The 18,951-nt window shown below is 37.7% G+C and overlaps 1 protein-coding gene across 6 annotated transcripts in view; it reads left to right on the top strand.

Annotated features, from left to right (window-relative positions):
- The window catches only part of Mef2 (myocyte enhancer factor 2), a 161,812-nt gene that overhangs the window by 123,898 nt on the left and 18,963 nt on the right, over positions 1 to 18,951 (top strand). For all 6 annotated transcript variants that reach the window (XM_083130712.1, XM_083130717.1, XM_083130713.1 and 3 more), the window contains 3 exons: positions 5,433 to 5,636; positions 16,128 to 16,286; positions 17,494 to 17,641. In XM_083130712.1, coding sequence (XP_082986838.1) covers positions 5,433 to 5,636; positions 16,128 to 16,286; positions 17,494 to 17,641 — 511 coding nt within the window. The remainder of the gene's footprint in view (positions 1 to 5,432; positions 5,637 to 16,127; positions 16,287 to 17,493; positions 17,642 to 18,951) is intronic.

Raw genomic sequence — 18,951 nt, 5'->3', positions numbered from 1 at the left:
TTGAAGTAGTGTGTTCATATTTCTATTACGCATCAGTAAGTCAGTTAATTATTTTTCTGTGTATATGTGTGTGCAACAAAAAAACTAGTATTTTAGGATGCCAAAATAGCCCAGTAAAGTAAGGGAAGTAAATCGACCAATGTCAGAAAAAATTAGGGGAATTTTGGCAGGATGACCATGGTAAGAGATGTATTCCCACAGTCCACGCCTATCCCCCTTTTGTGCTCTCCCCTCCCCGCCCCTTGAAGGTCAAAATGGCACCCAATTGCTTTCGCTCTAATATCTGGCAAAATGATGCATCGTAGGACCTTGGAATTTCTTAAAATGGATTACTCATGTTGTCAGTTAAAATTTCTCGCATGTAAATGTTTTCCGTTTACAGATTTTTTTGTAGTGTGAATAATGGGGAAAAAATAAAATTTGAAAACGTTGGCTAATATTTTTAAACAAAGCAAATGTTTCAAACAAACGTTGCAGACAACATCTTAAGTTTTATAGAAATGTATACTGTTCATGCATTATTTTGCAAAATTAAGGTAATCGTCTATAGTGTACAGCAATTGACCAATTAATAAGCAGTCTATGTCAAAAAGAATAAGGAAAAGCTGATGTTTGGCAGGATATTGGACTACTGTAATATACATTCAAGCAAAAGTTCCGTCTTTCTTCCCCACCACCCCCAAATAACAAAATGACACCCACTTGCTTTCGACCGTATATCTTCGTAACCAAATGACGTAGGAATGTTTTTTTATTCACATTATTGTCTGAACGTTTTGTACTTTTCCAAAGAAGTGGAAACATTTTTTTCTTTTTTCACTATTTTTTGCTGGTTTATTATTTTAAAAATATCATTTTAAAGTTTTTGTAACTGCAGTTTCCTTCTAACTTAATTCTGCAACCGAAAATCAACTTTTACTTTCGTGCTAGGCTTGGCGCCTGGTCGCAGAAAACGTCGAACACAACATTGTAAGGGGCGGGAAGTAAAAAATACAAATACCTTTAATTGTTATTTTGCTTCGTTTCAGTAGTGACATTTTCAATACCTTCACAAGTACACGACTATCGTCATTTATGAAAAATTATAATGTAAGGTCACTCTATCGCAGACTAGCAGACACCTACTGAGAGAGCCAAGCAAAGCTACACAAAAGCTTGAGGGCAGTAGATATTTTGAAGAAGCTTCAGCTGGAGTCTAACTTCGACTCTCGCTAAGCGATCTTCCTGGACACGAAGGGCGGCGCCCCCAGGATTTCATATCTTGCCTTTCAGTCTTGTACTTTCTTACGGTTCACTGATATAACACATAGTACATCTGATCCATGTTTGTACGCTCGGATGGGTACCATAAAAAAAAGTAATTCAAAATGAAGGTCTGTGAATTGTCAAGGTCAGATACCAACTTTGGGAAATAATTTTCCGACTTTGATTGTTCCCATCCCGAACGTCCCAATTATAAAAATTTCCCTTCTCAATCCCGCCCTGATCAATTTTTTTTCCGTCCCGCACACCTCGAGTTACGACAGTCACCATGATTCTCTCTGGTGTAAACGTTCTCTCGTTATTTTGTTGGACATCGCAGTTAATTGCTGTAACTTATTGCCTGTAAATCACAGAAAACAATATTATTTGAAATAAAATATATCTACAATTTCACAATTCGAATTACACGAACTTTTTCCAGATATTGCCCCAGCCCCCCCCCCTCCCCCTTGGCTAGAACTTAGTTATTGCTGAACCTGCGTGAAGTATTACCTGTTCACGTTTATAGTAGTTCCTTCACATACTGGTCAGTACTGGTTCCAGTGCGAGACGAGTGCACTTGTTTTGTGACGGGAATTAACATATATACGGCGATTCAGATAGGATCCATGATATGATATTTTCATCACATCACCCTCCAATAAAAGAACCTGGTCAGAGTAGCATTCTCGGGAACGATAGAAGAGGGAGCACTCGAGAAAGGAAAAACGAACCGAAGTTAAAGGGGGCAAGGTACGCTTCAAGGATGCGTCAAACACAAATATAAGAGTCCACCCTAGTTTGTTGATTAAAACACACACAATACCAGTGTAGGCACCTAAAACAGGCTTCAAACGTATCAAATTATCCCTTGGATTAAACTTCAGTTAATCCTTACGTAAGCATAAAAATTGATAGATTAAATGAAGTTGTATTCTAACACTGATGTTCATGTCTTCAAACAGATATATATATATATATATATATATATATATATATATATATATATATATATATATATATATATATATATATTACTGAAAACCTTTTCCAGCATTTCAGGAACACTATTAATCCAAAATATAAAACAAGGGGGAAAATATGGCCATCTTGACAAAGCTAATATATTTTTACGTATTGGAATTAGATTTCAACTGTTCGTATGTTCCATAAGAACAATGAAAATAATATATTCTACGATTTTGGATTATACGATTCCACGAATATTGAGATTTTTCTTTACGATAACACCATAGTAAAAAAAAAAGTGTTGAACAAGACAAGAAATATTAATGTATTGTAAACTTAGCTGTAGTTCCAGTGTTTCTTAATTGCCACGAGTAACTGCCTCAAATCCAGTGTGCATTGCTAATGCGCCATACAACAGACAAAAGATGAACGTCACTATGTAAAAATGGGGGACTTGGCGGCGAATCTGTACTCGTAAATATGAAAATATGCTGAACACTTTTAATCGTGAATTTTTACGTAGTTATAACGTGATTTCCAGATAAAAGAATTGAGGAAAGATCTAGAATAGTTTATGTTGCATGTGGCAATTTATGAATTATAGTTTTCTGATCGAAATATATTTCACCTAGCAGACAAGGAAGTTGTCGTTAGTGTACTTGCGTTAAGGATGGAAGAACAGGGAAAATAATGCAAAGCACGCACTGTGCAAGAACTCGGCGCCGCCCCCTTCCCTTTTTCGCCAGCAATTAGTCTCAGGATTGCAGAAGGGAAAGTAGTACCCACTACTACCAACCAAACAATAAAACATTTAGAGTTGATTTTCATGTTAAGAACAAAATAATGAAACTACAAGCGGAAATATTTGGAATCCCTGAGTTGAAATTTTCAGTTTACTTATTGCATTGAACTGTGTATAAGTAGCACTTCTTGAAGTGTGAAGTTCCTACGCGTCCTTATCAAATTGAGTCTCCTTAAAAAAAGTATCGCTTAATCTGCAGGCATAATTGTTGTGTATAATCTTAGTTTGCGTCACAAAACAACGGCTCAGACAAATCTTTTAAGTAGGCTGTAAATACATGAACGGAGACCAGTGTTGTCACGATCCTAAAAAAAATAGTAACGAGGTAGGAGCTTCTGGGGGTACAGTTATATTTAATTCTCAGTACCATAGAAAAATGCAAATTAGGCTAAAAGAACATTTATTTATGTATTTTTGCATTTTTGTTGGCGCACCGATCGGCCGGGGATGCCCCTCCCCTCCCTATGGCGCGCTTACTGCTTCAGTGTTGACTACTTCAACATTGTGTATAGGGGAGGGAGGGAGATGGGGACGCACCAGTTATTCTGCCAATTCTAGTTGCATGGAGGGGAAAGGCCGTACAAAAATATTAGATTATCATTACAGCGAATTTTAATATAAAATGGCTAAAACAGACTCTCGGGGCATTTAGGCACTATAAAATCCTCACAGTATGTTAACTTTGTATGAATCGTGAACATCTAAAACTATTTTTTTTATTTTTTCGTAAAGGAATAAAGTAGACATTTGCTCCTAATTCCCGTGTCTACTGATAACACAGAGACAAATGGTATAATCGGATAATAGAATAGAATAGAATAGAATGGTCTTTATTTAAGCAGGCGTGTTTCAGCCTCATGGGCCGTTCTTACAACCAACCCTTGTCAAAGATACAATAAATGAATAAAAACAAAAAGAAAGAAAAAAAACACATAATGATCATGATAATACAATAAAGATAATATAAAGATTATACAATGATAAAATAATACATTGAATAGATTAGTATATATACTGTTGAGTAAAGATAAGTAATAAGTCTTCGGTAGTTCAATGTGTATGCCGGGGGGGGGGGGGTAGGTTAGGTATGCATTATATGATGTATAAGTGCAGGTGCAATTGTTAACATATGAAGGTTAATTAAGTTGTTGGGACAATAGTAAGTTCTTCAGATTTTTCTTAAAACTTTGATGGCAAATAATGTTAGTCAATGGTGCAGGCAGTTTGTTCCATTCCCTGATCCCTGTAACAATGATGGACTTGTTATATGTGGCGGTTTTATGTTTGGGGATTTTTAGATTGTGCTTGTTGCGGATATTATGTTCGGCTGATGTTCTATGAGAACAGATCTTATCGGATAAGTATTTTGGGGAGCCACTCTTAAGTATTTTGTGCATCAAGGTGAGTGTTAAGTATTTTCTTCTATTGTTAATGTTTAGCCAAGAAAGTTTCTTTAAATAGGGGGATACATGTTCCTTTCTGTTTAGGTTAAATATGAAACGTATACAACAATTCTGAATTTTTTGAAGTTTATAGTTTAAGCCCTGGGATATATTACTGTACACTGGAGCGCAATAGTCTAACGTGGATAGGACAAGTGATTGCATAAGACGATCTTTAACATTAGCGTCCAGAGCATGTTTTAAATGATAAGTTTCCCCATACAGTTTTTCACAATAAATTCGACTTGTGGCTCCCAATTTAAGTGTCTATCGAACACAATCCCCAAGTTTTTGCTTGTATCCACTTCGCATAGCGGTTAGTTATACCAGGACCGACAAAGTGCTTATGCTCATGCCAATTCGGGGCTGGATCTACAGTTTAAAGTGGAATCCGAACCTCTGTGCAATTTATCTGAGGATTTAACCCAGGACCTCTTGGTTACAAGACACAGCGTTCCAGTACGTCATCAGGGAGATCAAGTACAAAATATATATATTGTAACATATCCTGCAAGATGTAAAGACATGTCTGAATCTCGCCTCTTTTTACAACAGACTTCCTGCAACCGTTAAAAGCGAAGAAATATTGTAGTCAATTGGAATTGAGCAAAAACTGGGCGATATTGACTTTTGTGTAGACCGTTTAGTCGGGATGGCCCTACACTTTGTAGCTTAAATTATGAAATTATCATATATTGCCGATTTGTGGAAACTGATTGATTGAATTCAGACAGAATTTGAACCCTTATACAATATTGGGTTGTTCCTCTTGTATTTTTGTTTTACTTTTCTTCCTCTTTAGGCTAATCGCGACCATTAAGATTAATGATATGAGGAAATTGATGAAGGGGCACTCACAATGTGCCCACAATAGGACCGAATCTGTGACCGTCGTGCAAAGAATCTTTAATTATGTAGATTTTAGGTTTTTAAAATATTTTTCTTTGTATTTATCATGTTTATTTTTCTCTTTGTAGGTCACGTTTAATAAACGCAAGTTCGGCGTGATGAAGAAGGCATACGAACTAAGTGTCCTGTGCGACTGTGAAATAGCGTTAATTATATTTAGCAGCTCGAACAAACTTTATCAGTATGCTTCGACGGACATGGATAAGGTGCTACTTAAGTATACGGAATATAACGAGCCTCACGAATCGCTCACGAACAAAAACATTATTGAGGTAAGTCTCATAGTTTTTTACCATTTAGTGAAGTGTGCGCACGATGACAATGGTCCCTATTACTGGGGACAATATTAGCCATGCAATGTATGTATGTGTGTGAGAGAAAGAGGAAAGAGAGAATTTGTTCTCTAGCTTAATTGAGTTTGGTAAGATCAAGGTGTTATGATATACCTGACCAATGCATAACCTCGGACCCCTCTGTCGTCGTAAGGAAACGAGTTTCCCAAAGAAATGATTTGAAGGAAGCAAATAAGTCCGTTGGTGCAAGAACAGGGGAGGGAAGGCTGAATGGGACCGTATTTCGTAGCCACACTTGGTCGTCGCGTTTTTCCAACGCTAGATGTGCGAACCTGGACATTGTCTTCCATGCTCACTCTTTTGAATGATGTGCTACTTCCTCGCACATTTATCTGTGTAGCAGAAAACGAGATTCAGGGCTACAAATTTGTAAGTTTTAGTACAATCATATATATCATATTATACAGAAAAGATCATGTCTGCGATATGTGGAAGTAGACGAGGACGATTCATTATTGAACCACCATAGTATATGACCCAGGTGTCTGAATTATTGAATAAACTCGTTCCTCTTCTCCCCCCACTTTCCGGTTCAAACATCGCGATGCTTATTTTTCATTCAGATCCTAATATTCGTAGGTTGTCAGTAGGAAGATTAAAATAATACTGTGTAAATCTCTCTTTTTTAAACGTGACCGGTTATTATGTACGTTAAAATCATCAATATTTTCAATTCATCAATGTGTGAAGCGCTCTTTTGAACCCAGAGCATCAGGAATCAGCATGTTCGTTTGAGCAAATGCAAGTGTATCGTGGATACAAGAATTTGTGTGCCTTTTGGAAGGGTTGTCTCTCCACAAACACGCAAATTATAAATGTTAACAGCTCGGCAAAAATAGCAAGCCCTTTCTTACGAGAACCTATTTTGAATAAGGTTCCTACAATATAATAAGCGCGGTTATCTTTTATCCAAGGTCTTGCATATGCATACTGGACATCGCATGCAATTTGTCATATTTAACGTGCCTAGTTGCTTGCGTCATTGCGAAAGTGCGTGGCAAACGATGGAATCGAATTTTAACTGTTGCAACTGGATACTCCTTGATAAGATAACCCAGCCATGCAAATCGAGGGAATAAAAAGGGGGTGAGCGTGTTAGGGCAGTTCTTCACCAAAAATAGTCACAGGTAGCGCAAAATTAAACGTTGGTCGGGAACATGACCTCGTGCCCGTGCATAGATTTAGACTGGCCTTGGTATGTACGTACTCGCAAAAGCGTGAGAGATAAGGAATAAATAATGATCAGGTTGTATGTTCTCCACTTCACTGGAAGTGTCATGCCTGGAATCTATTGTCTCCCGCTTGCCTCCACGACATGGGGCGGGTTGCGTGTGCAGTCTCCACCTTGGCCTGTTCCGCGCCCGTCAATAGGAAATGTCACCCTTGCGAGGATAAGGAACAGAATGTGCCCGCCCACCTACCGCGACACTTGATTTGAGAATTGGCTTAGGCGGTACACATGTAGTAAACTTATTAGCAAGTTGACGAAAAGTCGTGCTGAACATAATACTAGTAGATTTTTCCTTCCGTTAGAACAGAAAATGTTATGTTTACTTTGTCCTGCTTACGGCATTATTATAATTTTTTTTTCAAGTTTTATTAAGTGCATTTTAGTCCCTTCTCCTAGGGATGGCATGGAGAAGAGAATGGGGCAGACTTGTTCAAAATCGATACTTTGGTATGATATTTGAAAAATTTGCTTAAATCAAATTTACTTTACTGCGCCACTTCTGCAAGACGTACCAAACGGATATCTATCTGATTACATATAAATGTCATACAGGGTGTCTCAAAAGTCATTATTTTGAATAATAATTGGATTTACGGAAAACAGGTTTAAGACATGAAAAATATATTGTCACACCAATGCCAAAAACACGAATGTGCATAGATTGACTTTTTCACCCAGTACAGTTTCTGACTACTTTTTTCTTGGAATAGAGTGTCCACAAAGAACCTTCGGCCATAACCCTTCGCGCATCTTCCGCATTTCGGCGCACTGGGAAGCCTGCTCCGCTCTGCCCCTCGCCTACCCGCGCGATTTTGCTTGTGGTCCCACTATAGGTTCCTATACTAGCTAATTAACAATCATAAGTAGGTACACATTTTACGGATGGCAACATTTATCCAAATGTAAAACCTGTTTTTCCCCCCAGGAAATTGATATTAAAATGTTTTTATCTCAAGTAAGATTTAGCAGATTCCTAGTTTTGGCGACGATATTTATTTCAAAATATATGCCGCAAAGAATGAGTTCTCCGTATGACGACGATCATTGTCTCTTGTAAAGTTGAAAGCGACAAGCCAAACGTTCACTTTCGGTGTGTCTCGTTCTTATCAAAAAAGGATTGTTCATTTCTCGTCTACCCAAGTGCTACAATTATGTCGATTGACCTTTTCTACATGTGTATAAGGCCGCTTCATCACTGAATAGAATTTTTGTTGATTAAATCAGCACTTCTTCCACGTTCACCATCAGTGATATAAGTAAAATGGAAAATTTAACAATTGCACAAAATTCAATACAAACCAATTAACCTCTTCATCACGCCGCCACAGTCAACGGCTGCTAAGAAGAATGTGTGGAGCTTTGGTTCACTATTCGTTTTGTACCTTCAAGGCGACTTTATTTTTGTTTTTGCACTCTAAAAAATCTACAATTGTGTTGCCACCAAAAGTGTTAATGCGAAATTGGATTTGTTTGGCACCATCATTGGTGTCTTGTTACACCATTCGCTGTCAAACCACACCAAGTACGGAGGTCTTTTAACACTCAATTAGGTGTTGTGTTACACTCATTTTGGTGGCGGCTCCGTTGCATATTTTTAGTGAGTACCTATCGTTGGAGATCTACAAAATGCAATGTTGCACCTGTCTCAAAGGAGGAAGCTTTACACCACCCTTCTTGTTAAATTACTGGCATGTTTGAGTGAGAGATGTTGCCGATCTGGCGGTATCATTGTGTTCGTCCCTTCATCCTTTTCCTAGTTTCTCGACCACCCTCATCGTTCCGATTAACCCAAATAGTAGAAAAGCGACGTAATATGAGTGAATTAGAAACAGAAAGTAAGGTATGTTGTACATCGTAGGAGGTGCAAGTAACCTTTGTTCTAACGCAGCCATTTGGATTTTTCTTACGACATTGGCTTTTCTAGTCACTTTTGGCTAACCGCGAGTTAATGTTGAGTAGGCAAAGGAAAGCTAAAAAACGTGGAAGCTGCACGCATTCATTTAAATTCATCCAGGGGTGTATGGGGTAATCCTTTCTCAAGACACCCGAATGTTAACCTTCCTTCCACGTAGTTCAACCTGGACTGCATTCTGCAGACTTGGGAGGCTCTGGCGTCCGGACTCACAGCTAGTATAATCCTCCCATGTTGTGTGTTCTGTATATGTTTGTGATTGTCCCTTCATCCATTTCATCTGATCACCATTAATCGTTATCTCTGTCAAAAGTGGCATAAATGCGAAGTAAAATGAAGCAATCAATAAATGAACAATAACTTCATCCATACCTTCCTTCAAATTTTAATATTCGGCACAGTGGCAGGTAAGCTTGAAATCTTCTGGGTTTTTTTTATGGCGTTTTGGTTACCATTGACGCACACTCCTCCAGAATGTGCAGGAGAACTAAAGGTTGCAGGGCGTCAGGTTGACGCATAGCCATGCAAGGCCATAGGTTGCGCTTTGGAAGAAACCTAGAATCCTCTGTCCATTATTTCCTTCCTTAATCCGTGGTATAATTGCAGAAATTTGAGCGCAGCAAGGGCGTACAAAGACAATCTTTTCCTCTAATGAAAACAACCGAAATTTGAGACGGGCTCCTCAAGCTTCAGTAATTGCAGACCGAGTCCAGATTAGACATCCGAGCTTCGCTTTCCGGCGATTACTTCTCCGAGAGGAAGAAAAGGAACTGAGCGATTGCGATACGTCATACTCGCGTGATGCTGCTGGTTTGACGCAAGAGCGTGGCCGGATAACAGAAGCAGCGTTGCTGGCCTCCTTGGCTTTGTGAAGAAGACGAGATTCTGTCGGGGAACACGCAAGCTTTGCAAGATGCTCGTTTTGGCTGGGATTCGAATCCAGTTGCCATTAACCGCCTCTGTTTTCGTCGTTTCCTAACCCCTCGTTCTTCCGTGTAATAATGGTTCGCCAGGAATAACAGTAGAAAGGAGACGAAGCCATGAACGTACAATGCAAACACGTACACCCAACGGCGAAAGAAACAGTAGACGAATTGTCCACCACCATTTTCATTCGGTCTGTATTGCACAATGTGATGACAATGAATTGAAATAATGACGTCAATAAGCAGAGAACAATGCCTGCTTCGAACCAACATAGTTTCATTCCTTAAAACAACATAGGATGTAGAATAGAAGAGTAATGAAAATAGTGGTGCACAATTTGCCTACCATTATCTTTGCCGTTGACTGTACAACTAGTATGGAAGAGACTGTTGCCAGGGACCACTATATCCTGAAAAGAGTTTCATTTTGGCATTTTGTTGACCTCACATGCACGAGAGTTCTGTCACTTTTATATCTTAACCCTGATACTATTTGCGAATAGTTCATGGCGAAATGTTTTTCCTGTTTTTTTTCTTCATAATTCTAGAAAATACGCGTTCTGCGTCCACCCCCCCCCCCCCCATGATGTCGTTACTGTGTTATCGTCGGAACATTGAAGTGAAACTTTCAACCCCATTGGTCACGACGTAATGCGCAATAAACTCTTATAATAAGAAATGTATATTTTATTGCGTCAAAACACTTCATCGAGTCGGATCGACTAATTCCTTGGCAAAGTGCAATGAAAAATATACTTGTTTAAAATAGAATAAACTCTATAATCCATGCACTTTGACATAAGAAATGATTTTGATTATGCCTACTGGGATAAAAATTCTATATTTCTGTAGTCAGTGTAATGGTCCGAAATCAAATTTTAGATTTTATCCGCAATAATAACATTATTTTATATTAAATATTATTTTATGTTGCCGAATTCGAACTTTTTTTTTAAGTAGGCATATATTATATCTAGTCCAGGGGGAAGCACCTGCAGTATTCCATGTGCTTTTTTTTAGGGGGGGCTTGTAGAGTCTTAACGTGACATTTCACCTTTTCGGTATTCCAGAAATTTATATAGTTTGAAAGAAGAGCTGTGTTACACGGGCAATGCGAATTAACAAGGAACAGTGGTCCTTAAAAAACGAACGAAGGAAGAAAGTAATAGGGTTTGCGGAGCGGTCATCGGCGTCTGGAAGGGGGACAGGGGAGGACTGCATCCCACTTGAAATTGAATGCTGGCTGAATGGCAAATGTCATATAACGTAATTCTAGCATCAACAGACTTTATTTACATTATTACAGTTATAATGTGTCACCTTCGCACGTGCCACTAGTGGTATGCGTACCGTCGCGACCTCTGGTAGGCAGGCGGTCATAATTGTGAATCTGGCACTACTGGCAACGCTGTGGTGGCGTTATCTGTTCCGAGATTGAGGGGTAGGTGGTAGTCCGCGTCGAAGTGGTCGGAAATTACAACAGCGGAGGGAGATTACCTTTCTCCGCAGTGACGTAAGGTAGGAAGCTCGGTCGATGTTGGCCTTCCCACGCCCGGCGCTCGCATCGCCTCACCTGACAACGAGCAGTGACATCAAACTGACTTGCGAGAGCGGGCGACCTTTTAGGCTTTTGTAACCCTCCGCTTGTTTCCCTGCGAACTCCTACGTGGTGACTTTGTGGCACGGATTTGTGTGTGGACGCGCGGAAACGCATTCCGCAGACGCTCGCGTCGCCCGCGATTGACCGGTGAAGCGAGTTGCGTGGGAATAAGGCGCGAGGGTCGAGGGGGAGGATTTTCAAACTTTGACACCTGAAGTAACGGACGCTTGATTTCATAAACCCGCCCCTTTTTTGTGATGTGGGAGAAAATGGAGAGTTAACGTGAAAGCCTGCAAACCTCCTTTCACTCAGCGGGCATTTTGCTTTCGTCTTCCTATGTGATAAATTTTAAAATGTTGCCTTGATGTTGAAATTAGCATGGACGTATTTAGGGGGCAGGGTGTCCGTAGCCCCAGATGGACTTAGAAAGTACCAAAATTACATAATGAAAATATACTTGTTTAGTATTTCTTGTATAATCGAGGGTTATAAATTTCCTCTGAACTTATTGGAAGGCAAGGATTATATTGGGATGATACGACTTTGAAGGACAATACCAACGATTTTGCTTGCACACTACTATTTATGAAAGTATGCATAAAATATTATTAAGGAAGTTTACTTTTCGCCATTTGGATCTAACGTCCTTTTTTGTTATTCAATAAATATTCGATTCTTCATCAATTTGACATTAATTTATTTGCCAGGGCATTTGTTTTTGTACAAATTATGCCAATTTTAACTAAGGGTAAACTAGAGTATGTGGAGGAGAAGGTCTAAATATGAGCGAAGGTTTAAATATGGGTTTTGGAGTTATCAGTGCTCTCTGGTACTGCAGCCTGGCAGAGTCTATGGGAACTGGTTATCTGTCAAGGACAAAGTTTGCGGCGCCAATTGACAAGAGAAAGTGGTGGTTAGTTTCGGCCTTGGGCGCTGTTAAAGAATTGCGAACTCCGAAACTTTTTGCAGGTTTGTTTGAACCCAGCGTTTTCTGAATTCTCATCTGCTTTGTATAGGTTATGATATTAGCGGTACATAAAACAAATGTGGGCTTTTATAATTACATGATTTGTTTGTGAAATATGTACCACAGAGTGCGAAAATAAATTGAAGAAGAAAAATAGCGTGATGGTCTAAATATGGGCTATGACATGAGGTCTAATGTTGTGATCACATTTTCAAAAAATATTTGGATGTTTTTCTTAATTTCGATTTTTCCCATTCTGCGTGATTTTCAAAACAAAAGATTATTCATAAATATGAATTGTATAATGTTTTAGCGATAGTTGACTTTTTTTATTTTAATTGTTTTTTTGTGATATTGCCACTAGTAGCCCATATTTAGACCACAATTTTGAAATACATCATTTTACCATTTTTTGGAAATTGCTTTTTTTAAAAGAAAAAAGTGGAGATCTTCTATACTTTAGCATGCTATTACATTTAAGTATATATTTCATAGATATGCATTTTAAAGGCAGGTGCTTGATCTATTAATTTTTTTCCTCTGGAAATGACAACATAAAAGGGGGGGGGGCATATTTAGACCTTTTCCTCTACTGATTGATTGATTTGCTTTATTTTACTTCGTCGCTTTTTGTGCCACTTTTGGCTAATTTGCGAAGATGGCCATGAATAATGATATGATGAAATTGATGAATGGACACTCAGAAACACCCATGCCCAAGCCAGGATTTGAACCCAGGACTCCTGGCATTGTAGCATGATGTGCTAACCACTCTAGAATATGTACTGTTACATCTCTGTTCTTATACCATCTTTTTACATATTCATGTAATAATAATATATTAATAAACATATTTTATTTATTTAATATAATTATTTTAATTTAAACATTATTATTTCCTGAGACACTTGGTTCGGACCCTTTCCCCAAAATATACTTCTAGATACATGCTTGGACATAAACCGTCAGTGCATGCCTAGGATTTTCGAAAAGGGGGGGGGGGTGTTTGCGTATACTTTTTAGTCAGTCCTCATGGCCATCTTTTCCTGCCTCTGGCTTTTTTTTTTTAAGAATACTGAGCCAAAGAAGGAATATGACTCTCCCCTTGGGCACACCACTGTAAGCTATGCTAGGATCTTTGAACTCTAGGAAAACTAATGGGGATTCGACACCATAATTTATATTCAGGGTTATTAAGATTATTGCTGGGGTTTCAATATATTTTTTCTGAGCAGATCATAAAACATTTGGCATTTATAACCACACCAGTTGATGTTGACACCCGTAAAGTTTCCTTTCATAATAGGCACTGTCCTATAGTTACACATTTGGCTGCTAGGAGGCAGGTTTTACAAAATGGCAGGTCAGGACTCTGATAAGATGTTTTTTGTGCTTGAGTTTCATCGTAGTCAGTTACCATTGACCAACACACTTCTCTGAAAGTCTACTTTCTATTGTGATACTCAAGCATGTATCACTGGCGAATGGAATTTGTCAGTGGTCAATTGTAACTGACTGACTGACACTAATATGCTGCATGTATCACTTGGCTGTACTTTTGGTCCATATCATGTTTTATGCTTTGGCATTAAAGAAGGTTTCATAATTTTGTCCAGAAGCATTTCCACAGTAGAAGGCTATCCCCTTGCCTTCATGAATTGCATAGTCTGTCCATAATATCCTAAAGACAGTGGCAGTCGCTCCCCCCCCCCCCCCTCTTGGCCACTTTTGCCTCCGCACTATGCTTAACCTTATCTACCAAGGGAAAGTAAACTGTCCTTGCCCCCCCTTAGTTTTGGAACCCAATCACCCCCACTGCCTAAAAATGTTATTTTCTGACAGAAAGAAAAGTAAATGTCAGTAGCAACCATGACTTTGTCCCATGTGGTTGCATACAAACTGGATTATAGATGATGTTTTGAGGAGTCTTAACTATGAAGAAAAAATATCATCTCCTTGTTTTTGTCAGTAGAAGTCTATGCATGTTAATGGCACCAACACAGAAGTTAATCCTTATCAAGGACTTATTTAGGGGGGTCCAGGGGGTCCGGACCCCCCCCGAAAGGGTTACCAAGTACTTAAATTCAATAATGAAAATATTCTCGTTTAGAATTTGTTGTATAATCGATGGTAATTAATTTCCTCTGAGCAAGGCAAGGATTATACTGAGATCATACTGCTTTGAAGCACAGCAAGTACATATTTAGGGGGTCCGGACTCCCCCCCTCTCACCCGAAAGACATATCAAGTACTAAAGGTAAATAATGAAAATATGCTAGTTCAGCATTTGTTGTATAATCGATGGTTATTAATTTCCTATGAACGTATTGAAAGTCAAGGATTATATTGGGATCATACAGCTTTGAATGACATTACAATGATTTATACACACTACTACTCATAATAATGTGCATAAAATATTAATCAGAAACTTTTACTTTTCTCAGACTGCATCTAACATTGTTTTTGTTATTCCATAAATATTCAATTCTTCATGTATTTAGCATTAATTTCATTGCCAGAGCACTTGTTTTTATATAAATTATTCCGATCTTAACTACAGGTAAGCTACATAATGAATATGCACTGTTATATCTTTGTTCTTATACAGTCTCTTTACTTATTCATGTAATAATAATACGATATTAATTTATATGTTGTAATTAGTATTAATTTGATTTAATGCAATTATTTAAATTAAAACATTATAATTATAATTATTATTGAGACACTTGCTTCGGACCCCCCCCCCAGAAACGGATTTCTAAATATGTGCCTGGTCCTTATGTAATAATAATAATAATAATATGTATTTACTTCCTTGTATAATAACAATATTGTGATGCTTCCTCATCTTTCACAAAATAGCAGGTTTGTTTGGCAACACAGAATTGTTATTTTTTACAAGTAAGTTAAAGGTATTTACTAAAATCATATTTCCTTATCATGCAATCTGTGAAATTTAGCAGTGCCATTAAGTTATTTTCAATGGTATACTTAATATATTAAAAATGTGCTTGTTCATGCTTATGAAAATATTTTGCCATTAACCCTCTGTTAGGCATGTCATTTTCTGTAATATGCATAGGCACAAGGTGTACACCTGTCCCTCAACCCTTTAATATCTTTAAGGTATGAAATACATCATGAATACTGATCATGCCTACAAAATGTTATTTCTCTCTCTTTCTTCTACGATCAGCTGCAATTTATTTCTGCTCTTTCAAAGTGACTGTAATATTATAAAATTAATGCCAATTGCATGCTTGCTGTACAGTTATTCCCCACGTGCCTAAATACGTAACAATTGAAGCAGTGCCATGTTCACTTTCAGTCATGGAGTCTCTTTGATGTTCACTTTTGGCACTAATGCATAGCTACATGTCCTCCCCTTCCTCACTAACCTACTTCAACATAACATCGGAATCTGCAGCATGCTCTGACTTTCTGTGCATTAATATTTTCTTGTTACATATTTGGGCATGTGGGGAACAACTGTACACCAAGCATGCAACTGATGTTAGCATTGTAATATTACATGGCTTAGAAGTGCAGAAGAACTGCTCAGTTGTGCTTAGACCATAGAAAGAACGTTGAGCTACACAAAGCACTCAGGTCCAGTGTAGTTCACAGTGTTGCAATCTCGCAATTAATATCAATGGGTTAAACCTGTACTCTCATGTTCATAACAGAGGGTTAGTCAAGAGAGAATTATGAATGGTGTAAAATTTGCAAGTGCTGGAAATTAAAGTTACATTATGCATCATTTTACAGGCTTTGAACAAGAAGGAACATAAAAACGGCACTTGTAGCCCTGAAAGTCCCGAGCCCGATACAGAGTATAGTCTTACGCCAAGGACTGAGGCAAAATACAGCAAGATAGATGAAGAATTCCAAATGATGATGCAGCGTAATCAGTTGAACGGAAGTAGAGTAAGTACTTTTTTAATAGAAGTGATACATGAATTATAGACTTTCATGAAGAAAAGCTATCTAAAATAAGCACAATACAAAAAATTCATATATTTCATTATCAGGAACAACTCAACAGTTCCATGCATACGACTGGCTGAGCTGAATTTTGGGATGAATGTAACAAAGATTCATATGTAATAGTTTGTTATCTACAGCCCTTTACTAGTGAAGGGTAAAAACATAAAGGCAAGATTTCCATAAAACCTGCTTATTAATGTTTGAATTCTATCTTGCGTCTACAGCATGCATTTTCAAATTGTTAGTCATGTAGACATGTAGAAATTTTAGCACCAAATGCAGGCTTGACCAGGACTCAACTCCTGGTCAAACCTGCATTTGACATCTCCTGTATGTGCTAAATAATTATACATCTTTTGATTTGGAAAGTTCCATATCCTCAAGCTGTTTGTCTCCATGATGTGCATGTGGTGTACAAGTGGGTATAAGCACTGACGCAGTTGCTGGGAACGCACATATAACATTCCATTGTATAGTTGGCATTTAGCAGGAAGACCAGAGGTCTGCGAAATTGGAATAAAAAGTGAGATTTTCAGTACAGAACAAGTCTACACTCAGGTACTAGCGAGAAAGAGTGTGATATAGAGTCAACTGCGAGTTGGGTACACCTAGATGACTGGCATCTGAGGTCATCATGGCATGCTCACCATCTAGTTGCTGCTCCCATAACTGCAGCCTGAGGAGTAGTGGCAGCATCTGTAAGCATGTGTAGTGATTGTTCATGATGTGGCTACTCAACCTTCTAAACTCAAGTCCTTGTCTGAGCATGTGAAAAATGGTGATCATTTAGCAATGCCCTTATTGTTGTGATTTATCAAAGGAGCAGACAAGTGATACAAAGAAAGAAAGGTACAATACTATCTGTGTTAATTCTGTTTTAAAAGAACTAATAGTTGTTAAATTTCATTGCTAAAAATAATTAAATGTACTCTGAAATGTGAAGAGGTGATATGACTTAATATTAGCTATCTGTGTATTCTTTTCTAACTGTCTGCTTTGGAATGACCTCGCTTCCACTTACGAGGTGAGTAGGAAGTGACAAGTTGCTTGGTTTTGTATCAAATTGTGTGCTTCATTTATAATTATTATAATCATTGTAAAATAATAACACACGACAATGAAATTGATAAAGAATTGTTTTTTTCAGGTTGCAATGAACCAGGCTAACTATAGCTTGCCTGTCAGTGTGCCAGTCAACAGTAGTTATGGTGATACATCAGCATTAATGCAATCCAGTCCACAGATGCCGCATACCAGCGTAAGCCCACGTCCATCGTCCTCAGAAACAGATGCAGGTTAGTTTCTACACTAGTTGATTAGTTTAAGTAAATCGAATACAGTGGATCCCCTATTTTTTTTGTTCCCACAATATACATTCAATCCTGATGGTCCCAATGCAGCAATATCCTATAAAGTTTTCCTCGATTTTACATTTTCCCATATTTTAAGTTTTTTCAACTTTGTTTCCTGAAAAATGTAAGATCAAGGAGGTTCTACTATATGTTTGTGTTGGCTGCTGTAAAGAGAAAAATGTAGTATTGATTTCTTTCCTTATAGATTGGTAATATAAAGATCATGTCTACAAAGTTTAATAAAAGCAATTTTTGTTTGTTAGTAGTTTTTGGTATGTAGTTCATTGTAGTCTCAACTTTCTTCAGATAGTTTGAAATGTTAGTCAGAATTTTATACACGTGAGAAAAAAAACAGGAAAAGCAGATGAAATTGTATCCCCCCACATACTCTCATGTTATGTCACAATAGTTTCATATTAAGAAATCTTAAGACAATATGGGTTTTCTGTTTCCAGAAATTTCCCGAGTTCCAAATGGTACAGTGGTGTTATTATGATGTGGTGTGGTGTATTGCAGTGGGTTTTCATTTTCTTTTTTTTTAAAAAAAAAGATTGTCTGGATATGTGTATTGTGAAATAAGTGGTTAAATAAGGGCAATTTGTTCAGGCAATTTTTTAAAATCATTTTCATGGTATGCTTAGGTCATCTTTTAGTTCATTTTGAGCATTTTTAATAGTTTTGGGGAATGCAGTACAGTTTTGATTATATTTTGAGATTTTTCTTTTATGAAGTGAATTTTTCATTATTGAATATTTCTGCTTGTTAAAGCTTGTCCACAATAAGCAAACAACATTTTCAGGAAATAATGTAGATCTATAGCAATACCTCCTACCCATATTTATCAAGTTTATCTTTCTTGAAAATCTTTCTTTTGCTGACTATGATTTAAATAGTTGTTTCATAGGAAGTAGATAGGAGCTTCTTCATGTACAATCTTCACTAGCAGGCAATAGATGATCGTTTTTATTTGAGAATGTCTGCCAAGTGTTATTGTTAATTTATTTCAGATTTATTGTGAAAAGCCACTGCAGTTTGGGCTTCTAATAACAATATAGGGTAAAATTATTTTTTGTAAAATGATTTTAAATTGTACTAGGTGCGTTCAATAAAAAAACCGGAAAAGTAGTATAAAAAATCTAAAATACGACTTTGATTGTTATATGTTTGTTATTTTGTGAAGGCATCTGTAAGCTATTCATAGCTGGAACTGGCACGCCTGCCTCGCGCACGTGACACTGGGAAACAGTTACACA

This window comes from Lepisma saccharinum, chromosome 11 (assembly GCF_977018435.1).
Source record: "Lepisma saccharinum chromosome 11, izLepSacc3.1, whole genome shotgun sequence".
Classification (NCBI taxonomy): domain Eukaryota; kingdom Metazoa; phylum Arthropoda; class Insecta; order Zygentoma; family Lepismatidae; genus Lepisma; species Lepisma saccharinum.
Note: the sequence above shows the minus strand (reverse complement) of the source record. Positions and strands in the feature narration are given on the sequence as shown.